The sequence below is a fragment of the Plectropomus leopardus genome, chromosome 19, assembly GCF_026936395.1.
Source record: "Plectropomus leopardus strain MGB_pleo_1.0 chromosome 19, ASM2693639v1, whole genome shotgun sequence".
Taxonomy (NCBI): domain Eukaryota; kingdom Metazoa; phylum Chordata; class Actinopteri; order Perciformes; family Serranidae; genus Plectropomus; species Plectropomus leopardus.
The window spans coordinates 19729588-19752534 of record NC_142194.1 but is presented as its reverse complement, the minus strand read 5'-3'; the positions used below and the strand labels follow the sequence as shown (position 1 = coordinate 19752534).

At 40.7% G+C, this 22947-nt stretch overlaps 2 protein-coding genes across 4 annotated transcripts in view; one reads left to right on the top strand and one right to left on the bottom strand.

Moving 5' to 3' along the window:
• The window catches only part of slc38a10 (solute carrier family 38 member 10), a 26283-nt gene extending 5896 nt beyond the window's left edge, over positions 1 to 20387 (top strand). The window contains exons 7-18 of one of the 3 annotated variants that reach the window (XM_042507465.2): positions 1631 to 1755; positions 5829 to 5931; positions 6356 to 6538; positions 7907 to 8018; positions 9750 to 9856; positions 10696 to 10846; positions 13757 to 13927; positions 14009 to 14449; positions 14546 to 14632; positions 16133 to 16153; positions 17281 to 17421; positions 17515 to 20387. In XM_042507465.2, coding sequence (XP_042363399.2) covers positions 1631 to 1755; positions 5829 to 5931; positions 6356 to 6538; positions 7907 to 8018; positions 9750 to 9856; positions 10696 to 10846; positions 13757 to 13927; positions 14009 to 14449; positions 14546 to 14632; positions 16133 to 16153; positions 17281 to 17421; positions 17515 to 18797 — 2925 coding nt within the window. In that variant the 3' untranslated portion in view covers positions 18798 to 20387. Of the gene's footprint in view, positions 1 to 741; positions 867 to 1630; positions 1756 to 5828; positions 5932 to 6355; positions 6539 to 7906; positions 8019 to 9749; positions 9857 to 10695; positions 10847 to 13756; positions 13928 to 14008; positions 14450 to 14545; positions 14633 to 16132; positions 16154 to 17280; positions 17422 to 17514 lie in introns of all 3 variants that reach the window. The other 2 variants (XM_088070521.1, XM_088070522.1) reach the window with 2 other exon arrangements.
• ndufaf8 (NADH:ubiquinone oxidoreductase complex assembly factor 8) lies at positions 20388 to 22947 on the bottom strand. Its single transcript, XM_088070531.1, has 4 exons — positions 22874 to 22947; positions 22666 to 22764; positions 21202 to 21312; positions 20388 to 21106 (listed from the first exon to the last, which is right to left on the bottom strand). The coding sequence occupies exons 2-4, from the start codon at positions 22744 to 22746 to the stop codon at positions 21086 to 21088; spliced, it is 213 nt and encodes a 70-aa protein (XP_087926657.1). The 5' UTR covers positions 22747 to 22764; positions 22874 to 22947; the 3' UTR covers positions 20388 to 21085.

Below are 22947 nucleotides of genomic sequence, written 5' to 3'. Positions count from 1 at the left end.
AAGTTTCAGTACTTGTGCAAACTCAGCATAGAAATGCACATTTTTTTTATGTTAAAGTCAAGTCCAAACAACCATCAGTACACTATGAAGTACATTTTTGGCCAATAAACACATTAAAACTTTTTCTTTCAGTCTTCCCACAAATACTAAACTAGGACACTCACTATACCACTGAAGTAGCAACTAGTACAACTTTTTCTAACAGGACTTCTGTGCGCTGCTGCTAAATGTTAAGCAGCACTAAAAACACAGCTCTGATGGGTTTTTGCTTCATAGGTTGGAAAAAAAAGCTTAACTCTAGCAGCACTTTTCTGCCTCATGCGATTCAGCTCGTTTTCTCTTTAAATGCACACACAGAGTGTGTGTGTGTGTGGTTCTGTTGTACTGACCCGTATCGCTGCTTTCACAGACGTCGGGCTGCAGGTCACAGTCTCTCTGTGTGATGTGACGTGTAGTTCTGTAGCATGGCAGATCACCTGGAGCAGTGGTGTGGTGTGTGTCTGGCTTTAGATCCAGGCCCGGCCCAGTCCAGACCCCTAACCCTCTAACAGTGATGTATCTCCTTCCCTCCCTCCTTTCAACCTTCCCTTCGTTTCTCCTTTCTGCTCATTTGCACCTCCTTTCTCTTCCTCCTCTTTTTCCTGGTGTCCTCCTGCTGTCCCTCACTCTCCTCGACTACCTCCTCTCGTCCTCTGCACCCTTTGTTTGCTCCCCTCTGTCCCACTGCTGCTGCTGCTGTAGATAGTGTTGTCGTCTCTGCGATACGGCATAATCTCAGGCTCCTGGGTGGAGCGGGTTCACCTGTGGCGCTTCAAGGGCGTCATTCAGTGCCTGCCCATTATCGCCACAACCTTCTGCTGTCACCCGTAAGTAAACCATGGCAACCACCCCCGAAATAACACCACCGTAAGGGCAGTGGAGAGGGGTGGAGAGTGAAGGAACTTGATTGTAACTTTGTGCTCCTTAAACTCGCCCTCCCACACCTACCTGAACCTTCCGCTCACCCCCTCCTCCCTCAGTCATCCCCATTTTTCACCTTTAATTCGGGTTTGGTCTGAGCCATTTCAGCTCTGTGAGTGTGTCTGTGTGTGTATGTGTTTGGTGGCAGTAGTAAGGCAAGAGGAGTACTGAAGCAAAATCTTTGCTGCCCTCCCACTGCAGCCCCACACCCAGGACGAGCAGCCTGCGTGTGGGAGGTTGGAGGGCTTTTGGAGTTTTCTGCTGTCTTTTTGGGGACTTTAGCAGGTAATTAAAGGAGCAAGACGTGAGAAACACATGCTGATCGACAACCTGTGGGGCAATTTTTTTTTTCCAAGACGACCCTTTCATAAGCCCTTTATTTTGATCAAACTTATAATTTCACTGTTATTCATTGCATAACTCCGTCATAACTCTGTTTTTATTTCAGCTGTGATGGGTTTTTTGTTCAGTATGGGGTTTCTCGTCATGTCTCTTTGTTGTTTCCCTTTCTTCATTTTCTCTTCTCATTGGTTACTTTCATTATCTGTCCGTGAGCCGTCAGCATGGTTGCAGCCCCCACTCCCTTCTTCTTCTACTTCGTGCTCTTCCCCCACTTCTCCTCATTTGGTACGGGCCGTAACCCACCCCCCTCCCCCCTCCTTCCCCTCAGATGGTGCTGTCCTCGTTCAAACACGGGCTGCTCAGCGGCTGGTGGCTAGTGCAGGTCAATGTGGTGCGCTGGGAGGGTGTGTTTCGCTGTCTCCCCATCTGTGGGATGGCCTTCGCCTGTCAGTCGTAAGTACTCCTTCCGCCCCCCCCCTCCACCCGCACAGGACCATGTGATGAAACTAATGTCAAACAAGATTTGAAACAAGCTTCATTCTGAGGAAAATCTGACAGTCGTCCCAAAATCATGTGGTGGGTAGATGCTCAAAAGAGGGCTTTTCCACTGTCTAACTCCTGCTGTGGCACAGTGACATGAATCCTTCATTGCATGTGGAAATTGAGCAAAATGCCACAATCAGTGCATGTGCACTTGCATCTTTACTTTAAACCATAGTGGGGAGGGGGGTTTGGGGTGAGTCCTGTCATGTAAAGAGATGCACTAATTTGTGGTGGAGAAGAATTGGTTGTTGAGGGATTTCTAGTTGCGACGGGAGGCTACTTATTTTTGCTAATGTGCTTGTCACAGTCTGCTCTGCAGTTTTCATCAAAATTAACCCGAGACTTAAACAGATTTCTGTCCACACTGCTTTTGTTTTTTTCTAGTTTGACATGATTAAAACTCGATTTGGCAGTAAAGCGACTTCTAAAGCCAAGACACACCAAACTATACCACAGAACTAGTGGAGACAGAGGCCAACTGTTGCGTCGCCTGTGCCCCAGCCAAAAAGTTGCACATAAACACAAAGCAACAACTACGGCCAACAGCCACATCACTTTCCCCAAGGATCCTTAAAAATTCTTCAAAGGCATTTAATTAATTAAACTTAAAAGTAACGCTTTGATTGTTATTAAATATATTTTAAAAAATCTTTCTAAAGTCTTCAAAATGCGCTGACATGGAAAGTAGGATTTTATGCATTGTAAAATGTAAAAATAATCAGTAATACTATTATTATTATTATTATTGTATTTTATTATTATAATTAATATTATTATAGAAAGTCTGCCAAATTCCCCTCGCACGCACATCACCAAAAAATTCACATTTTATGTTATATTAAAAATGCTTGTAAATATTTTATTTTTTTTGTTGAAGTGGTCTGAAATTTCATTTCATATCACAAAATTACAATGAGAATTTGCTGAAAAAAATGTTGAAAAAAATCAAATGTAAGACATTAAGACAAGTTATTAACTGTTAGCTCACAAAAAAGGAGAATAAATACGTTGAGGTGAACTTTCAGTTTACAGTTTTTCCCCTATGACACTGAAATTGGGCAAAATAAACGCGGATACTGACTTAGCCAGTGTGGCAAATATTGTGCATACGAAGATATATATATATATATATATATATATATATATATATATATATATATATATATATATATATATATATATTTTTTTTTTTTTTTTTTGCCGGATTGTAAGAGGGTTTCCATTAACTTTCTCTACAGTGACTGCAAAGTTCACACTACTGCTCGTCACCTCTCACACTGTATTCATTCATTTGTCCATCCTCACCCATCTGCATGCTCTGTCACTGCCTCTTCTTGTCTTGTCCTCCACGCTTCAGTGCTTGCTCTGGGATTGCGGTGAGCTGAGGGGTAATGTGTGAAGGTCCGATGGGATGTGGGTGCACACAGTCTTATCTTTGAATTGAACGCGGCGCTGGGGAAGGATGTAGGGAGTGTTGCGGTGAGGTCATTAGGGGCCAGATGTTTGGGCGGTGCTGCTGTATGGGGTTATTTGTGTGAGAGAGAGAGTGAGGTAAGTGGCAAGAGTGGGTGACCGTCGCCCTGAGACTGAAACGAGACTTTAATTAACGTAATCGCACACGGCCAACATGACATTACGGTATGGCGGGGCGTTTTCATTAGAAGTGAAGTGCGCGCATGTTAGAAGAAGAAGCAGAAGAAAGTGTGCGCCTGTGTGTGTGTGCGTGTTTACGCCTGTGTGTTTTGTGCGTCGGTTCCCACTCGCAGCGCTGAGTGATATTTGGCAGGGTGATTTCTTGGCCTGCGGTCAGGCCGAGCGAGGCTCCGTTAGGCGGCAGGCAGCTAAAGCCAAACCACTAATCAACACATTGGACTGCCGCCACCTTACAGACACACACTGATGTATTCACAGGCTGATTAAACAGCTCTCAGCACATTGGATTTTTATTACATTCATGAAATGTGTTTACTTTCAGTTAAAACATTACTTAACATCACCATTATGACGGGATGGGAGCTGGCCCCGTTGTTTTTTTGGCTGCGCGTTTGAATAGCGAGGAGCAGTTAGCTCATAATAGAGGGACATAAGAAAAACATGTGCGGCGAAAATGTCCCTCTGTGATGCTACTGTCAGCATGCTCTCAACTCCAAGTTAATGATATTACCTACAGCACACATTTAACCCCTCCCAACACACACACACACACACACACACATACACACACACATACTTCCCCACATTTGATTTGAAGACCTCCTCCATCATATTTCCTTCATTTAAGGGCAGCATTAAAGCAAAACCACATTAGCCTCTGAGTCAGGACTATTGAGTGACCATTAGATGCTTCAGCTCCCCACTTACAATATGCCATTTTCTTTAACCTTGGCTACGAGATTTACTGGTTTGCGGATTAAACAAGCATCAAGAAAAAGCACCACGGGACAGCGCTTGCTCATAAAAACCAGAGCGTGTGAAAGAGAGACAGGCAAAGAGAGAGCGAGAGGCAGAGAAAGTTATGGTTTCTTGCTCTCTCTCATGATCTCTCTTCTCTCTGTTTCTTGCTTTAACATATATAGGAGGGAGAAAGAGAGGACGCGAGCACAAAAGAGTCTGCCAGGAAAGTTTATAATGCTCTAAAACCTGCCAGGCACTCGCCATTATACATAAAGCCTGTAAATTCACAAGTTAATGTGCCAACGGTCGCCCTCCGCGCTGCCACGCTCTCTCTTATAGCACAGGACAGAAAATGACAAGAGGGAGACAGATACCTGTGTTTATAGACGGGGCCGTCTCAGGTTCATCCTCAAACAGCCTTGACTGCTGTCACCCACTCTGTGTCACACACATACACGCACACACTCCACCCCCCACTGCCATGACATTACTCCCATCTATTGCAGTTAAAACATCTGCAAACATAAAATTGCCTGTCAGTAAATAATTGCATTATATTTAAAATATATGAAATGCTTGGAAACTTGTTGCATTCATGAGCATGTCAGATGTGCTTACACAATTTGTACACTGATGTGCTTTATGTCAATACTTATAAGCGTCCAAATTACCTTTGGTTGTATGGGTTTGGAGGCCCGTTTTTGCACATATTAAACAACTAATTATAACAATTGCTGGATGAATGATAAAGCAGAGTTGATAAATGAAACAAAACGAGCACTTTTGTGAATGAGTCACCCTTATAAATAGGGATAATAATGGAGAAGAAAGTCTCAAACTTGCAAGATCATCAGGTATAATGTTCAGACAATGAGTGGGAGCCCGATTTTGTGGACCCAGAGAATGTTTGCTTTATTTTCATACACAAATAAGCGTTATTCTATTGTAGGGTTCTTAGATCTGAAACAGAAAAAGTACCTATATAGGCAGAAACAGTGTTAATTCATAGCAACTTCCTCACGTCGTGTACATGAAATCAAGTTTCAGATCAAGTTTTGCAGAAGTTGTTAGTGAACTACATTCATAAACTATACAGATTGTCTGCAGATTTCCATCAGTGAAACAAGAAATGTAACTACAGTTCAGTAGACAGTATAAATCTTAATTTGATGTGTTACTAGTGACTGTCTTGTAAGTGTAAGAAAAAAATAATGGGCTAATTAAGCAAAAAAGTTCTCACTTGTCTGAGTTGGATGCTGACAAGGACAGGAGGAAAGACACGCATCGTGTGATCGTTGAGTGGCACAAATGGGCCTCCATATGGCTGCTCATCAAAGAAATCGACAGAGCAGTTTCCATGATCAAATTTTAGTGTGATGTTGCATCTTGTCAGCTGTTTAAGCATTACGAAAAAATCCCAACTCTGCTGATTCACGTTTCATGTAGTATGGGACTACTTTCCCTGCTAGATTTGGCTTCCTGTAGCCGATCATCCGGACGGCACATGAATGCACAAGAGCAACACCAGTTTGGTTTAGTGTCACGCAGCATGCGGAGTGTTGTGTTTTTGGGCTGCTTGTCTCTCACAGGCAGGTGCTGCCGACCTACGACAGCCTGGACGAGCCGTCTGTCAAACGCATGAGCACCATCTTCACGTCGGCCCTCAACGTAGTCACCATCTTCTACATCACCGTGAGTGGAAATGCACTTCCACGCACATCGGCCACCCTCATTCACACTGGCTACATTTACCACAGTCACATGGAAACATTCATATTTATAATATTCATGTCTAAAAGTTATTGAATGCTGTCAGTTTCCATTTTTTAATGTCAGTGTTTCACACAGGAAACACTGTGAGAAATCTGATTAATTTTATATTTATATCAGTGGTGGTCTTTTATTGTTTTATACTGGCATTAAAACAGTCCTCAATTGTATTGTTTCCATGAGATGGTGCCGCAGACATCTTATGCATGTGAACACAGTTTCATTGAGAAAACGTTGACTAATTTGAGCCCAGTTCTAAAATTCTCCTCCTTATTTATGTCTCCCACTTGCTTTTTTATTTCTTCCTACCCCGTATTTGGTTTCCCTCCTCCTCTCTCTGAGCCAGGTGGGTTTCTTCGGCTACGTCAGTTTCACAGAGAACATTGCCGGCAACGTGCTGATGAACTTCCCGTCCAACCTGGTGACAGAGATGATCCGGGTGGGCTTCATGATGTCTGTTGCTGTGGGATTTCCCATGATGATCCTGCCCTGCCGCCAGGCCATCAATACCATGCTTTTTGAGCAGCAGGTAAATGCTACTTTTAATAATAAATATAACAGCTCTATGGGGAAGGCAATGAAATATAAAACAATACAACTTGCTGCCTTATTATTGTGGAACCAGCACTCTAGATTTGGCAACAATATATACAGTACAATGGCAAAAATGTGTCTACCAGTTAAGATTTAGTAATAACCGTTTCTACCCTGGGTGCAATTTGGGGCAGTCTATGTAACAAATCAGTCCTAGATTCTCATGTGATTTCTTGATTCTCTTGTAATTCTCATGATCTTGCAAATCCAGCTTCCTGTTGTAAAACAGAAACACTTGAAATTATTGATCTCAACAACCTCAATGCTTCCATTTTGCAAAAATTTTAGTTGTACTTTTTTAATACATTTGTTTTTAACTCAAGTGTTGTCTCATTTGAGGCCATTTGTTTCATTTTTTATAGATATTCAGAATAAGAGAATAAAATAATCAAATATGATACAAGTACTGTATCGCGATATTTACTGTTTCCTTGATGTAATGTTAATATTAATCATATTATATAACTAGATCAAAGATTTTGCTCATATCACCCAGCTCTATGGCATTCCCATCCGCTCTCTATGCAGTTTGACAAAACATGAAAACAGAAACATGCTGCTTCGTGTAACCAGAGCACCAAGGAACCACCTGTTGTGGAACTCAACTGTGACGTCAATTGAATATTTATCACATCCAGACATTGCAGGCACATAACATCCTGTGACACACACAAGTCCTTTCACAGTTTAAAAAGGCATTGAATTAATGAATCTATGAATAAGGTAAATTGGTCTTAATTAAATCTTAAAAGTGCTGTTTGTGCTGATTTTATGCATCTTTTTTTTCTGACATTGCATAGTTAAATCTCATAATAATAAGTAACTTAAAAAAGGGAGGGAAAAAAATCACTGAATGCCAGTTTCATTGCAGTTACCAAAAAGTTATATTTTATGTTAAAGTAAATATTTGGGCGAAATTCTACCTAATTGGTGTCTCACCTTTTTTTCTCTCATTATAATTATCATTATTTTAATAATTTTGGTTATTGTGAAATCAGTCTTAAATTTCATTCAAAGTGGCACTGGAAAATCTTAAAAAGTCTTAAATCCCACTTGCCTTATGCTGTAGAAACCCTGAGATAAGTGGCATTTATACAGCACATTTTTTTGTGAGAACAAGATCAGGATTAAAGACTGCTGATATGATGAGAAATTAGGCAACATTGTGCACACGGACAGGTGCGCCCACAACACTCGATAATATATAATATATATAATATATAATATATAATTTTGAGATTTGTGAGATCTTACTTATCTTTCCTCACGTCCCTCTCATCTCAACTCTGTTTCCGTCTTCCAGCAGAAGGATGGGACGTTTGCTGCCGGGGGATACATGCCACCTCTGCGCTTCAAGATGATCACCCTCTGCATTGTGTTTGGCACCATGCTGGGAGGCATTCTCATCCCCAACGGTACATCCTCTGTGTGTGTGTGTGTGTGAGAACAATCAAGCATAGATTGAAACTGTATGTGTGTGTGTGTGTGTATACGTGTACAGCTTGCTGGCTGGAGGTCTTTAAGGTGCATGTGTTCCTTTATGTGGGCGGAGTAGCCGGGGAGCTTTACGACGTGTGTGAATGTGACTTTACGAGTCAGTGACTGTCACACTCTAACACAGTCCTTAAATCAGGGCCCTAACTTTTATCTCCTTTTAGACGGGCAGACGGGAAGATAGGGCTATTATTCTCCCAGACTCTCTCTCTCGCGCACACACACACACACAGACAGATATATGTACACACCAATATTGGCTCTCTGTCAGCTTCTTTGAGTCTTTCTGTCCCACTCACAAACGGCTCAAAGTGGTGGAGATGTAAAGGTTGGAATGAGTTAATGTTTTATTCATTCTTTTATATGGTGGCTGTTTGTTAAACTTTTGATTGGGCAGACACTCACACACACACACAGTGAGTTTGGCTGGCTCTTTGTGTATCTAATCAGACTAATAGACTGAGGAGAAGGGAGGTAAGGACCCTGGGGAGAATGGACACTAAATCTGTGGGAGACAATATGGTGTCCGTCCTCTGGATGAACGATGGGTTTCCAGGCCCGACGCCCAGCCGGCCCCCGTCCACAGAGACAGGGGTGAGGCCAGGTCCATGGCACCCTGCTCCTGGCAGCAGCAGCGTGCCATGGACGGGAGCCTGGTGCTGGGCGGGTGCCGCTTATGAATGGAAGAGGCAGGTATGAATGGAGCTGGTGATGAAGAGCGTAGATTTGGAGAATTGCTCTGGGTTTTTGTAGCAGGAGAGATATGGGACGGTGCGCTCAGTGGGACAAAAACCCCTCAAACCTGTCAATGTTGGTGCAAGGTTTTGTTCAGTGAGCTCTGCAGCAGTTCTTCCCACATCTTATTTCAGACACTCAGCACCACTTTCCAAATGTGTTCATGTCACTTGATTGTAACGTTGATGATAACCATGTGAGTAAAAGACATCGTTCAAACATCATCTTCAAGCTTTAGCCCTGTTATAGACCAGGATTTTTGGATTTAAATGATCATCAGAAAAAGAAAAGACAATATGGAAAAATATTTGTTTCTATTGCACGTTCTGTCTAAAATATGAAATTCTTCATTTGTAATGGAAGAAAGAAAGAAAGAAAAAAAAAGAAAGGATCATACACCCAGATAACCTACATAGTCAGAATGTAACATACATGTTAACAGCTTGATTTTATTTAAATTTATTTTATGTATTTACATATTAAACATCTAGCTATTTGTACTCAGAAGGCAAAAATGATCGGAAAAATTTACTGAGAAACATCTGGAATTAATTTGAAAAAAGGGGAACTCAGGATTATTTTTTATACTTTTTTTCATAAAATTAATAGTCAGTATATATAATAAATAATAGGAGTGACAGAAGTTGGATCTTTCAACCATTTATGTGTTATTTTGTCTTAATTATTTAAACTCTTTATTAATTATTTCTCTCTGATTATTTCAGCCATTTATCCATTATTTTTAGCTCACAATTTCACCTGCTCATCCATTAATTTTAACATGCATTATTTATTACTACCACATGTGCCCTGACATCTGCAGAGTTACTCTGTGGGTACAAGTACCGCTGGTTGGAAGTCAGTCTGGAGGTCCTCAAAATGATCCTCGTGTTTTTCTTCCCTTTCTCTGTCTTTAGTGGAAACCATTCTGGGTCTGACGGGAGCCACCATGGGCAGCCTCATCTGCTTCATATGCCCTGCTCTCATCTACAGAAAGATCCAGAAGAATGGCATCATCTCTCAGGTAAAATAGTCAGAATTACAGGGTTCCCACAGTCATGGAAAACCAAGAAAAAGTCATGAAATTTCACAGTCACACTTTCCAGGCCTGAAAAAAGTTATGGTACTATTAAAAATCATTGAAAGTTTTGGAAAAATGTGTTGTGTGTATACCTCCTGCCATGTATACTCACTGGACATGTACAATAATTATTGAAGCACTTTTGGCTCAGGGCATACAACTTTCAAATGGATGTATCTTGTATTTTTTTTACTGCTGATTTTGAAAAGAAAACATGGCTTTAAAAAAATTGGCATTTCTTACTCCTTTTTTTAAAGTTTTTTTTTTCTATAAAATGTTTTGGTGTTTTTTAATATGTAGAAAACTTTAAACTTTAACTTTGATTTGTTTTTATTGTTTTGTTAATCTTTTTGCATTTTTTTGATAACTAAAAATTTGGGGGCAATGATTATTTTTGTTGTATTTATTCAATGTATTTTATTTTTGAAGAAAATGGGTTTGGAAAGCATGTATTCTTTAAATATCACCAAAATGACACCATTTAACACAGCCAGAAACTGGAAAAACAGGAATATTCTTATGAATTTTAAATTTCCGACAGTTCTTGAACACATCATATGGGATACTGTTTGAATCTTACATGTTTGAAAAATGCCAGGCAAGTGCAGCAAAAAAAAAAAAAAAAAAAATTTGGTTCCTTGAAAAGTCATGGAAACGTTTTGAAATTTTGTCCATGAAAATGTGTGGGAACCCTGGAATGAGCACTGTCCTAATAAGTTGCTCAGTGGAAACATGTTTATTCATTGACCTGCTGTGCTTCTCTGTCTCTCTCTGTGCTGTAGCTGGTGCTTTGGGTGGGTTTGGGCATCCTGCTGATCAGCACCTTTACCACCCTCTCGATTTCGGCCAGAAGCCCCGGCACCAGGATCCAACCTCCTCCTCCTCCAGCACCAAAGATCAACCTGCAGCTCCCGGACCTCCCTGAACTACACGGTAAAGATCATGACACGGGCAAATGGCTGGCAATCACTTATTTACTTGATGGACTGTAGAAGAAAGTGGTTTACTAATGAGCCATGGAAACATTTACCTCAGCGGGCCGGTGCCAGGGTTGTCTGCAGCGTCTGAGCTTTGCTGCATGTGATTATTTCATGTAAAAGGCAGCGGCGGCACAAAAGACATGTTTATTTCTTGTTTTATTTTCAAAGTGGCGTACGACAGTAACCTAAAACAACAACGTATAGAGAATATGAGCCAGTGGCAAGGGCCGAGCGACACTCAAACAAAAGCACAAAGCCACAGCAAAAGAAAGGGTTTCTTTCATCTGTGTGAGAAGAAAAGATGGAGACAGACAGAGCGACTGATAGACAGACAGGCAGGGTGAGGAGATAACCTCTTGATAATATCTGAGAGCAGGGCTGAGTGCTCGACATTGATGGAGCGAGAGTGATGCCCTTCAAACTCCAGTAATTTCTCTCCACCCCTCTGCCTCTGTTCATTTCTCCTTCCGCCCCCTCCCCAAAATACATTGTCTTCTCCCCCGTCTCCCCCCATATCTCCTGTGGCAGCTATAAAATGCCTGCAAGCTCTGGCCGCGTAAAGGGAAGAGGGCGATGTGGGTTTGTGGAGGGAATCAAATGGAGACGATACGGAGAGAAGTCTTCTGAGTTGATGTTCTCAGTTTTCGGGTGAAACAGTCGTGGCTTTTAGTTTTAATACCTCTCTTCTGGTTCTTCAGAGGCACTTTAATATGTGTTGACATGTGACAACATTTTGGTTATATTTTTGTTTATTTGTTCATCACAAAAGTTTTTTAATTTTCTCTCTGTGTTCTGCTTCTGGTTATGTGTGCCCGCTAGGCATGTCAAATAATTTTTTTTAAACACGTTTGGCCCTAGGGAAGGGGCTTTAAGTGATTGTATATTTTGTTTTTTGTTTTAGCGCCAATTTTTCAAGAAAACATGCAGCAATTTTCCTTCTTAATTAACTTTTTTGTCTTAATTTATTTTTTAAAGAAAACCACAGGTTTGGAGGGCATGTTTTCCTTAAAAAAAAAAAAAAAAAAAGATATTTGGCAAATTTTATATAAACTAAAAAGATTTGGGTGATTTTTCTTATTCTTTTCTTATTTTAATTTAATTTTTTTAAGAAAACGGGTTTGGAATGCATTTTTTTTTTTAGATCTCACCCAAAGTACTCTGCTTATCAAAGCCAGAAATGGTAAAAAACTGAAATTAGTGTTGGATTTCCAAATATCTGATGTTCCTTGAACACATTGTCAGGGACGCACACTGGGCGAGTGGGTGAAGGAACAAAAATTATTTTGTGTCTTTGGAAAAATCATGGAAAAGAAACTGAAATTGAAATTTTGTCTTTGAAAATGTGTGTGAACCCTGTCTTTAGATCCTTTCTCTCTTTGATTTAACTACCTTTTTTCATCACATTTTGACACTTTGTGAAACCCATGTGGTCCATCCTTCACACCTATTTCCTGTTTGCCACTTTCAGTTTTAATTAATCTCCCTCTTTCTTCTCTTTTCATGCTCAATTACTCTGCAACACTAGTTCCGCCAGTTTCACCATTTTCAGTATTTGCTGCCATCTAGTGGATCTATGCGTCAGAAATAATCAGCTTGAAATCAATTACATCTGAGAGCGTCAGCACACAGAGTTCATGTGAGATATGACGAGGTGTTAATTTGTTTTAATGCCAGCAGTTAATGTGTGTAATAAATGCAAGTGTACAAGAAAATAAAGAGCGCATGTCAGGGCCAGTGTTAAATAATAATGAACTAGAATACAGTCGTTTTACTTTTCTCAGACAAGAGAAAATAGTGGACTAAATGAGGTGTCAAAAATATGGTTTCTTAATTTAGTCGCAATAATGTGCATCATATTTTTATATGTTTATACTGGCTGTGTGAGAAAATGCTGCAAAGGCAAATAAAAAGCAGACAAGGGCGGTACTAAACAAGAGTAAAAAATGATGCAAAAACTTTTTATGATTATTTATATCTATTACTAAGGGACTTATTTACTTATTTTGCTTTTAAAGGAATACATCACCTGCTAAATGACCATTTGTTTTTCAATTACTCACCCTGTGTTACTATGCATAGAGGAATTTGTTTTTCTCTCACGCCTCCACGGTGAACAAAGAATCCAAAAATTGAGACAGTTCTTGGTGAATTGAATTGAAGTCATAGGGGTCCACGTTTAAAGTCACAGTTGCTAACTTTAATGTAAATAATGCTCCATATTTGCTCTTACAATATATTGACAGAAGTACTTGAGGCAGATAGCCAGTGAAAAAAATCTTATCCCTCCTCCTTTTCCTGCTGCTTCTAATGACATTTGTCAGAAAAGACCACAGCGCACCAAAAACAACCAATCACAACGCTAAGGAAGCTGTCTGTCGTGTCAATCAATGTTAGTGTGCGGTTAAAGTGCTGCATTGCCTTTTTCTAACCTCAAATGTTTTCAGAGACATATTTTAATGTGCTGTTTTATCTTTAAAATGGGAAGCACTGAGCATACGACTGGATAAATGAGACTTGGATTATGCTGCGTGAGTTGTGAGAGTTTGTAAACAGATGTTTAAACGTGGACCCCTATGACTGCAATTCGTCAAGAATTTTCTCTAGTTATTTTATTCGTTATTTTTTAATTATTATTTTATTGTTTTTTTTTTTATATTGGAAAATTCATTTTAGGTTTTATTAAAAAAATCTGAAAAAGTCTTAAATCTAACTTTCCTTAAGCTGCAGGAGCCCTGTGTTACAGGGAATCCTGCTGGTTAAGGGATCTGTGGAATTTGTTTGATATTTGACTTTTCCATAGAGGTGATATCGAGTAGCGCTGGTCCTTGTTGTAATAAATTGTGTTTTGTGTTTCTGCATGTAGACAATCCTTCAAACAAGAAGCCAGCAGAGATAGAAAAACCGAACATTCCAGCTGTGGATGTGATACAACCTGTTGAGAGGGCCCCGGCTGAACCTCCCCAGATTAAGGGACCAGTGGAACTCCCTGAGAGGAAGAAGGAGGAGGAGGTGCAGTTGGACCGCCCCGATGCTGGTAAGGGAGCTCAACCAGAGCTGGAATCTTCACTGGATCTCCAGTGGACCGTGTAGATTGAGTATTGTCTGTATTTCTCAGGTGTTGCCGTGCCAGAGGCCGAAGCCCATCGCCACGAACCACCCATTCCTCACGACGAGGTCATGGTGGACACAAGGAAAAACAACGAGGAGCTGGAAGAGGAAAAGAAACAACCTGCAGGAGTAGGAGAGGAAGACCCAAAAAGAGATGAAGAGCAAGGCTTAGGGCACGCTGTGGAGGCAGCAGACAAAAAAGACAAAGCTGAAGAGAAACCAAAGCCCGCAGAGGTGGCTGTGCGGAAAGAGGAAGTGGATTTGGGTGGAGGTGAAGTCCAGTCTAATGAGGTGGTGGAGAAGCCGGGTGCACAGGGAGACAAAAAGCAGGACGTTGCCCCGCTAAAGGAAATTGAGAAGCTCGATCCTGTGAAAGATCCTGTCGCAGGGAATGTAGTCGTCAATCAGGTGGATAAAGTGGGCAAAGCTCCAGATGCTGCAGGGAAACGTGAGTATTTGTTCTTGTTTAACTGTAGTTTAAGGGTGGGAAAAAAAGTTGCAGAAAAATGCCTCATTGACCAGGTGATATTTGGTGATTGCTCAGCTCCACTTCCTGAAGGAGAGCATCATCCTGATGCAGACGAGGCTCCAGCTGCAGACAGCAAAGACACGGCAGACGAGAAGATGGAAGGTGAGTGGAATAGAAAGCTCTCAGGGGTCCAGGGGCATACACACCATTTAATAGTCTTATGTCACTTACATAGCAACAATGTGTACACATATTTTTAATGCAGTTGTTTGGATGTGATGTAATCTAAAACAGTGGTTTCCCACTGGTCCAGCCAAGGGGTCCACATTTGTCCTTAATCGTTAGTTCAAGGTCCACACAGTTTAATTTAAGTGGCTGTCCGTAATTCACTCACTCTACAGCAGGAAACAGCATTTCAAAATAAGAGCTCTGTGCTGTAAATGCATTGCACTTCAAAGTAAAGGGTTTTTAATCGGGCTGTCAAGCGATTCACTTAATCAATTGCAATGAATCGCAGAATTTCAAAAGTTTATTGCAATCAATGGCATTTTTTCTATCACATCGTTTTGAATTCCATTATATTGAATTACAAGACAGTTTTGAAGTCCACGTTGACAAGGTAAAGCAGTTCTGACCGGATTGTCTTAATTAGGAGTCAAATTAAAGCAGAATTTGCATGGAACTGGCATGAAGTGGACATGTCTGTAAAGGGAAGACTTGTGGGTACCCACAGAACCCATTTTCATTCAAATATCTGGGGGTCAGAGGTCAGAAGACCCCTTTGAAATGGTCATGGCATTTTTCCTTCGCCAAGCGTAACCTACACCACTTCCCGAAAAGCTAGCATGACAGGGTTGGTATCAGTGGATTCCTCATGTTTTATAGTTTCATATGATACCAGTGTCATCATGGTACGGCCTCTAAAAGACAGGAATGTTACTCGCGGTCCATTCAGAATAGACCCGCGATCAACTTTTGGACAGCAACCCAGCAGTTGGGAACCACAGAGAGTCGCTCCACATGTTCAACCAGCATTCAACAATCATTCAGCAAGAGTTTGTTGTAGGAGAGGCGGGTCTGCCAGTCTCTCCACTGACAATAGCCTTCATTGACCAGAATGCAGTGCAGCCGCAGCTTTATGTGGATGGTGTTTAAAGCCTGTATTTGGTTGTGTTTTGATGGTGGAATGCAGCACATAACTGTTTTCTTTCTAGACCTCAGTGAGGGAAAAAATCCAAGAACTAAATTATACTAGACTGATCAGGCTGTGTGTAACAGGGTATTGGAAATGTAAGTAAAATGATCACTAAATAAATGTCACAAGATAAAAATGATTGTTTTTCTTTAATTGGCCATAGTGCAACACACCGCCTCCGCCACCTGCCTCTCTTCTCCTTATTTCCCCGTTGCTTGTTTTGTAATCCCATCTCTGTGAGCTGTGTTGGTTTATTGTGCCTTTTTTGTGACGGGTCATATGGATTAAAACAGCAGAGAGATTCAAGTCCATTTCTTTCTCCTACTCCTTGACCTGGCATGATACACCATGCAGTCTTTTTTGGCTTTTGTTGACTTTCTTGTTCTGTTCACTTTTGCCCTCTTTTTCTCTCCTCCTCCATCTTTACCCCTGTCTCTCTTCCTTTCTCTGCCGGACTCCTATCACAGTGATAAAAAAGCTGGTTGCAGGTATGAATTCCCTCTTGCCTCTTCTCCTTATCTCAGTCTGTCGCTCAAATTTCCTGTCATTCACTCAGTGGGCAAAGTTAGTAGATATTTACATACAGTACATATATTGATTAGCGTCTTTATCATATAACTAAATAATGTACCAGTGTAGAATCCAACCACTCACCTTGCCCCCTAACATAGTTTGTGTGTTTCTCCCCTGAGTAAGTTTGATATTTTTCAACCTTGACCCTATCTCGCCATACTTTTGTGCGTAAGTGACTAACAGCAATGATTGAAGTTGATGCAGTATTGAGCGAGAGCAGCTGCAGGTGTTGAAACAGACTACGATGTAACCACTTAAGGCATTTATTATCATACATTCACTGAAATTGCTCGTTTTTGAGACTGGCAGGCTCAGATTTTATTCGAAGTGTCTGAACATTTATGTCAAGGATCCCTACAGAGGTGGAGCCTTTTAGTTAAAGAGTAAGAGATTTTTTTGTATAACCAGAAACGGCCCTGAAATCGCCATTGCCAATTCCACCAGACTACATTTAAATAAATAGTAATTTTAAGGTGCCTGGTAGCTTGGTGGATAGAGCGGGCGCCCCATGTACAAAGGCAGTGTCCTTGACACAGCAGCTGTGGGTTCACTCCAATTCGTGGCTCTTTGCTGCATGTCATCCTCTCTCCCCTTTTCATGCGTAAATTCTGTCCATCCGTCGTTACTATGATAAAATTACTGTTTTTTTTAGATGGAGTCTGGTGATTAGCAATAGCGATTTCAGGGCTAGATGAACATTGACAGTGTGAATATGACCCGAGTGTTTACATTGCAGCCTGTTTCACTGCAGCTGTCATGCTCAATACTGGACCAATTTAAAGAAATGTTCTTCCTTTTAGTCACTTAGACCCAAAAACATGAAAAAATAGCATCTACATTGGAAAATACCAAACATACCCAGTAAGGCTACAATCTATAGTTGTGTTTTTGATGGATCGGTGAGACAGTACTAAGCCATAGTGGGATATTTCCCTTTCCCTCTCACCTAGAGATTGGCCCTACATCAGCCTAACTAAGCTTCTTAACTAATGCAAAATGAGCTGGCTTTGACTTATTTTAATTCAATGTTTCTGTCGTGTAGAGGGCCAGCTGGACCACGCCGTGCTACTGCAGGTGATCAAGGAGCAGCAAGAGCAGCAGAAGAGACTTCTTGACCAGCAGGAGAAACTACTGGCTGTCATCGAAGAGCAGCACAAGGAAATCCACCAGAAACAACCTGCTGGTGCGTGTACATGTAATGTTTTGCTGGCATGACACTTGATATCATAGGTATTCACTTTAAAACTTAAATGTCACAATGTGTTTTTAACTTAAGGGCTTGCTGAAGGTGAGGCAGAGAAGGGCATCCAGGAGGGGGTGGAAGGTGGAGTAGCAAAACCCAAAGAGTCTGACCCGGACTCAGACCTGAAGCAGCCAAAGGACGCAGCAGGAGCGGGAGCAGCCGAGCCTCACGTCATGGCCCAGAATCAAGCGCAGGCTGGAGATATTGTTGCTGAGGTTGGGGCTCCTAAAGTAGCTGTTCAAGCAGCTTCTAAGGACGACAGCCACGCTGTGATTGGAGGAGAATCCCATAAGCAGAGTGAGCTGGGGGCGAGAGGAGTGCCACTGGGAAAGAAAAAGCCCGATAATCGTCTGCCTGTACCTCAAAATGATCAGGTAGCTCAACTAAAAGACGAAGAAAGAAGCCTAGATAAGGAAAAAGAGAAACTTGAAAGTATTAAAAAGGAACAGATAGAGAGAGAGGTTCAGGCAAGACTGGAAAAAGAGCGAGTGGAAAGAGACAGAAAAGAAAAACTGGCTAAAGAGCAAGAGTTGGAAAAGGAAAGACTAGAGAGAGAAAGGATAGAAAAAGAGGTGCAAGCGAGGTTAGAAAAAGAACGGGCGGAGAGGGAGAGACAGGAAAGGGCCAGACAAGAGGAGTTAGAGAGGGAGAAAGCGGAGAAAGAGAGGATAGCAAAAGAAGTGCAGGCGAGGGTGGAAAAAGAACGACTGGAAAGGGAGAGAAGAGAGAAGCTGGCCAGAGAACAGGAGCTTGAGAAAGAGAGAGCGTTGAAGGAGAAACTGGCACAGGAGAAAGCTGCAGAGGAGAGACTTCAGCAGGAGTTGCAGAAAGCAGACAATGAAATACTTGAGAAGGCGAAAAAAGAGAAACAGGCGGAGGAGGCTCGGGAGAGGCTGGCCCAGCTGAAGCAAGCCGTGGAAGACAGACAGGCTGCACAGGGGGCTGAGAGAGAAGACGGCGAAGCTTTGAAGAAAGGAGGACGAGACCTCAAAGAGAAAGTTGCCGCTGAGGCGGACCCCAGAGAAGGTGTGGAAGACGGGGCCGTCAAAGCAGAGGCTCACCCCCAGGGCTCCCACGAGAAGGTCAGGGACCAGGGAGACATGGATCTAAGGCGGAGGCGAAGGGCACTGGGACTCGGGGAAGCTGGAGGGCCCCCCGAGGAGACCGGGGTGTCCAGGGGGGTGCCGGGGCTGGAGCCCCTGCTGGAGCTGGGGGGCTCAGACCTGCACGCGGCCCTGGAGGAGCAGCTACTGGCTGGGGCAATGGTGCACTCGCGGCAGATTAAACAAGCCTCAGAGGATGAGGGAGCGAAATAACACACATCACACACACAGATTCTCCCTCAATGATTGGACAGCAAGTTCAACACACACTGTGCACCTGCAGAAAACTTCTAATACTGTGGACCATAATATCGATGCCTTACATTCTTCACTGCCTTTAGAAATGTTATGGACAAAGAGGAACATTTTCTCTGTCTTGATACTGTGTACTCCAGAAATAACCCAAAGTTTTTACAGAGAACCCCAGTAATGACTCCGAAAACCCGGGAATTAATTAGCATTTTAGCACCTCAGTTCCCTCTTCTTAAAGTCAATGGGTTTTTTGAATGTCTTTTTGGTTAGATGCCTTAAATTAGGTCTGTGATTAACACAAGCTCAAGAGACTCTCATGCTATGTTCTACGACATACAATTTGTAAGTAAACACCCCACACGCAAACTTTGAAGCTTTCAAGTGTCTTAAAAAACACTGTCGCCAACAAGTGACTAAATGAGACTACAGAACATCATCACGCTGAAGCACACCTACACGGTCTTACAGCCTCATAGTGGCAGTGATGCAGCCGCAATGTAGTTTGAGTTAGCCTAGCAATAGCTTTTTACTTGTGGCGATTGCTTTTAGGCTTCAAAACTCCTAAAAGTGGTGTTCATTTGTGATGAATATCTTGCAGAACAAAACGTGTAAGTATCATAAACTTCTCTTTTTACCATAGAGCTTATTTTCTTCAAAAATCCAATGGAAAAATCCCATGGGCTTTTTGACAAGGGAATCGGGGTGATGCTAGCTTCCGGGTTGGCCTATAGAAAAATGTCATGCCTGGGGCACTCTATTGAGGAGCAAAGTGCATGTAAATATTAACTTATTTTTGTCTGTAGGGAGGAGAATATTAAAGAGGTTATTATTGAAATGTATATAAATCTATGCAAATACCATTCTTTGTGTGTGTTAAGACAACGATGTGTTAATGTTTGTGTCTGAGTCTCATTAGTTCTGTTTTGTTCACCTTTGTGGTGTCTGTGCTTTGTCTTCATATAAAGTGGAGTTTGTGTTTATTTGTTACTTTGAGGTGTAAATATTGTAAATGTATGTTAATTGTGAACCTACATGTGTTATTATATTAGATGCAATGTGGGTTCAGGCGCCTTCGTTAAGAGTTATTTCATTATACTTTCACATGAAAGTAACTGAATTCAATCTCATGCTGGAGCTACGAGGTATTTAATGTAGCCTTACCGTTAGATAAACTGTGGACGATGAAGCAGCTGGATCCAGACCATCAGTTTCAGTCATTCCATCTGTTCCATGTTGATTTAATAGTGCCTTCAAATCCATATGCTGCTGTTATATCAAAACAAAATGTGGCCGTTTTCCCTCGATTTGTGGTCTCTTTGCTTCCACTCTTACTGTAAAGAGTACAGTAATTATAGAAGTGGAAGGAAATATGGACAGTTTGTAGTAATTCTTTATAATCTTTTCAACTTTTCTGAAAATCACCTCAGTTGGCATTTCAACGCATATTGGACCTTTGCTTTGTACAAGAGGCTATTTTTGTATTTTTCTATGTGCATTGTATTTCTGTACATTTTGCTGATAAGAATAAATAAAAGGACTCTATTACATCCATGTCTGTTGGTCTGTGTTTATTTTTTTATACTCTTTATTTTATTTCTTACCAGTTTGTAATCCCTTACAGTATTTCACAAAAGTACAGAAACAGAGGTATCAGACAACTTTTTAGCTACTGTATATCCCTCCCATGCCATAATCCCAACACCCCAACAAATAATAATCACAATAAAAGAAGAAAAAATAACAACATTAACAGTAATGATAATATATTTGGTTAAGAAATTGAAATAATGTGAAGGACAAAAAAAGGAAAAGAAAAAGGGAAAATGGTTGAATTTAGAAAAGAAAGACATAAACAAACAAAACAAAAACAAATTGAAAATTTGAGGAAAGAAGAATGGGTTTGGCTCAAGGAGTGCCTTAATATTCAAATACAATATTTATTTTCTGTAAACTATTCCATCTCGTGTGTGTTTCAATAATAGGAACAGATAACATAAATAGCTATATTTTATTCACGTCTGTATATCACATTCAGTCTTGCATATTAAAGAACATAGCAGTACTACATGGTTGATTGACAATGTTGTAAAAAAAGTACATATTCAGTTCATTTACAGTGACTCATATGGGAAGTGCTAGGAAGATAAAATAATATGCCGCCTGCACCTGAGGCCACTTAACATGTGCTCTTTTCACAGTCGAGGACGGTCCACTGAGTTTGCTGCTCCAACAGCCAGAGCAGTTTCCATTCATTTGACTTTTTTCTTGGCCTGTAATAAACCAAAAAAAAATTTAAAAAATTAAATGATGACCATCTATCACCACGATATAAGACCAACAGGAGGGGTAGTAACTTGTCACTTACTGCATTTGTAAAGCAGGTCTTCAGGGCTTCAAATTCCTTGGCACACATGTCCTTACTCAGCTCCTGTCTGCCTGTTGTGGTCGCTGCCACACACTTTCCGTACGCTGCTGCCTGAATCACACACAAGTTGACAAGTTGAAAAACAAAGTTATCTTTTTAAACTGTCTGTCTTGGCTAGTGGGCAACTTCGTGATTTACAAGAAAATTTCACATATAAAATGAAAATTCTCTTTTTGCCACTCTGCTGACCTCTTGTGTTTGTTTTTAGCACATCCTTCACCATTCTCACTGCCTAGTTTCGTTTAGGGCTGCAACTAATGATTATTTTCATTGTTGATTAATCTTGATTAGGTTTTTGGTCGATACAATGTTAGAAAATGGCGAAAAATGTCAATCAGTTTATCCCAAAGCCTAAGATGACATCATAAGAGACAAGTTAATATAGTAAGTGTTGTCTTTTCCTGTTTTTAAAGGCTACATTACAGTAAAATGATGTAATTTTCTGAACTGACCAGACTCTACCAGCTGTTATTTGCCTTTACCCACTAAGTCTTTATATCCACATTACTGATTATTATTTTATTTTTATTTTTTAAAAACTCATCGTGTAAATATTTTGTGAAAGCACCAATAGTCAATCCAGCAATAATGTCAAAATATCAGTGGCGAGGTATTTGATCAAAACGATTATGATATTTGATTTTCTCCATATCGCCATTTCTACCAATGAATTTATTATCAAATTAGCTGGCAAGTTTAATAGTTTACAACTAACTGTTTATTGTTGCAGCTCTAGTTTATTTGCACTACAACTTTCATTATATTTTACATAATGTGTGTATACTACGTGTATATAAACATACATTAATGCCATTTTTCTTCATTGTTGCTTTTACTTTATTAATGTCTTGTTTTGCTATCTTATGTATTATTTCATAAATGTTTATTTTCGTTACTGTTTGTGGAACAGGGAGGCTTAACTGTATTACACTTTGCAATCTGTTTTGAGTATTGAAAGTAAAGCTCAATCTAGTGACCCCAAACTAAACCCATAGCCTAAATACATTAAGAAACATTGAAACAAATACAGAGTAATAATAATCTTAATGACTGACTGAACAATAACCATATAACCATACAAACAATTGGACCCAAAAGTCTGATATGTACTCTATAATTTAATAACTTGCATGTTCTCATAACCTGCACTCTACAGCAGTGATACTCAACTTATTGTGCACCATTGCCAACATCAACGGGAATTGTTCTTGTATTTTTAGTATACATAAAGTGCCACAGTGCATGGAAAAGCATCAAAAAAAAGCTTGTTTAGCCAAACTGTGTTTTGTAACGTCAGTGCAGTCATGTAAGAGGCATGGGCAGGAAGCTGGAATTCATGTCAAAGTTAATAATGTTCAAAACATTAATTAAATTGCAAAGCGCATTTTTCTTCACAGTGCTTACCTCTCCGGCACATTGTGCAAAAAGTTCAGGGAAAAGTCTCATTTTTTCCCGACTGCGACTCCAGGCATTTGACCCAGACATGGCTGCTGTTCAGTGGTCCTTAAAGTTTTCAAGTCAGCTGATGAGCACGATAGAGGTGTACTGATAATTCTCCACAATTTTCTGAATGTGCTGGCAAACTCATAAAGCATTCAAATAAAAAACTTACATCAACTAGCATATGAAGCATTTCTGTAAACCACGGACAGCGCCATATTGTTGACCCTGTCATCAAGGAAACGC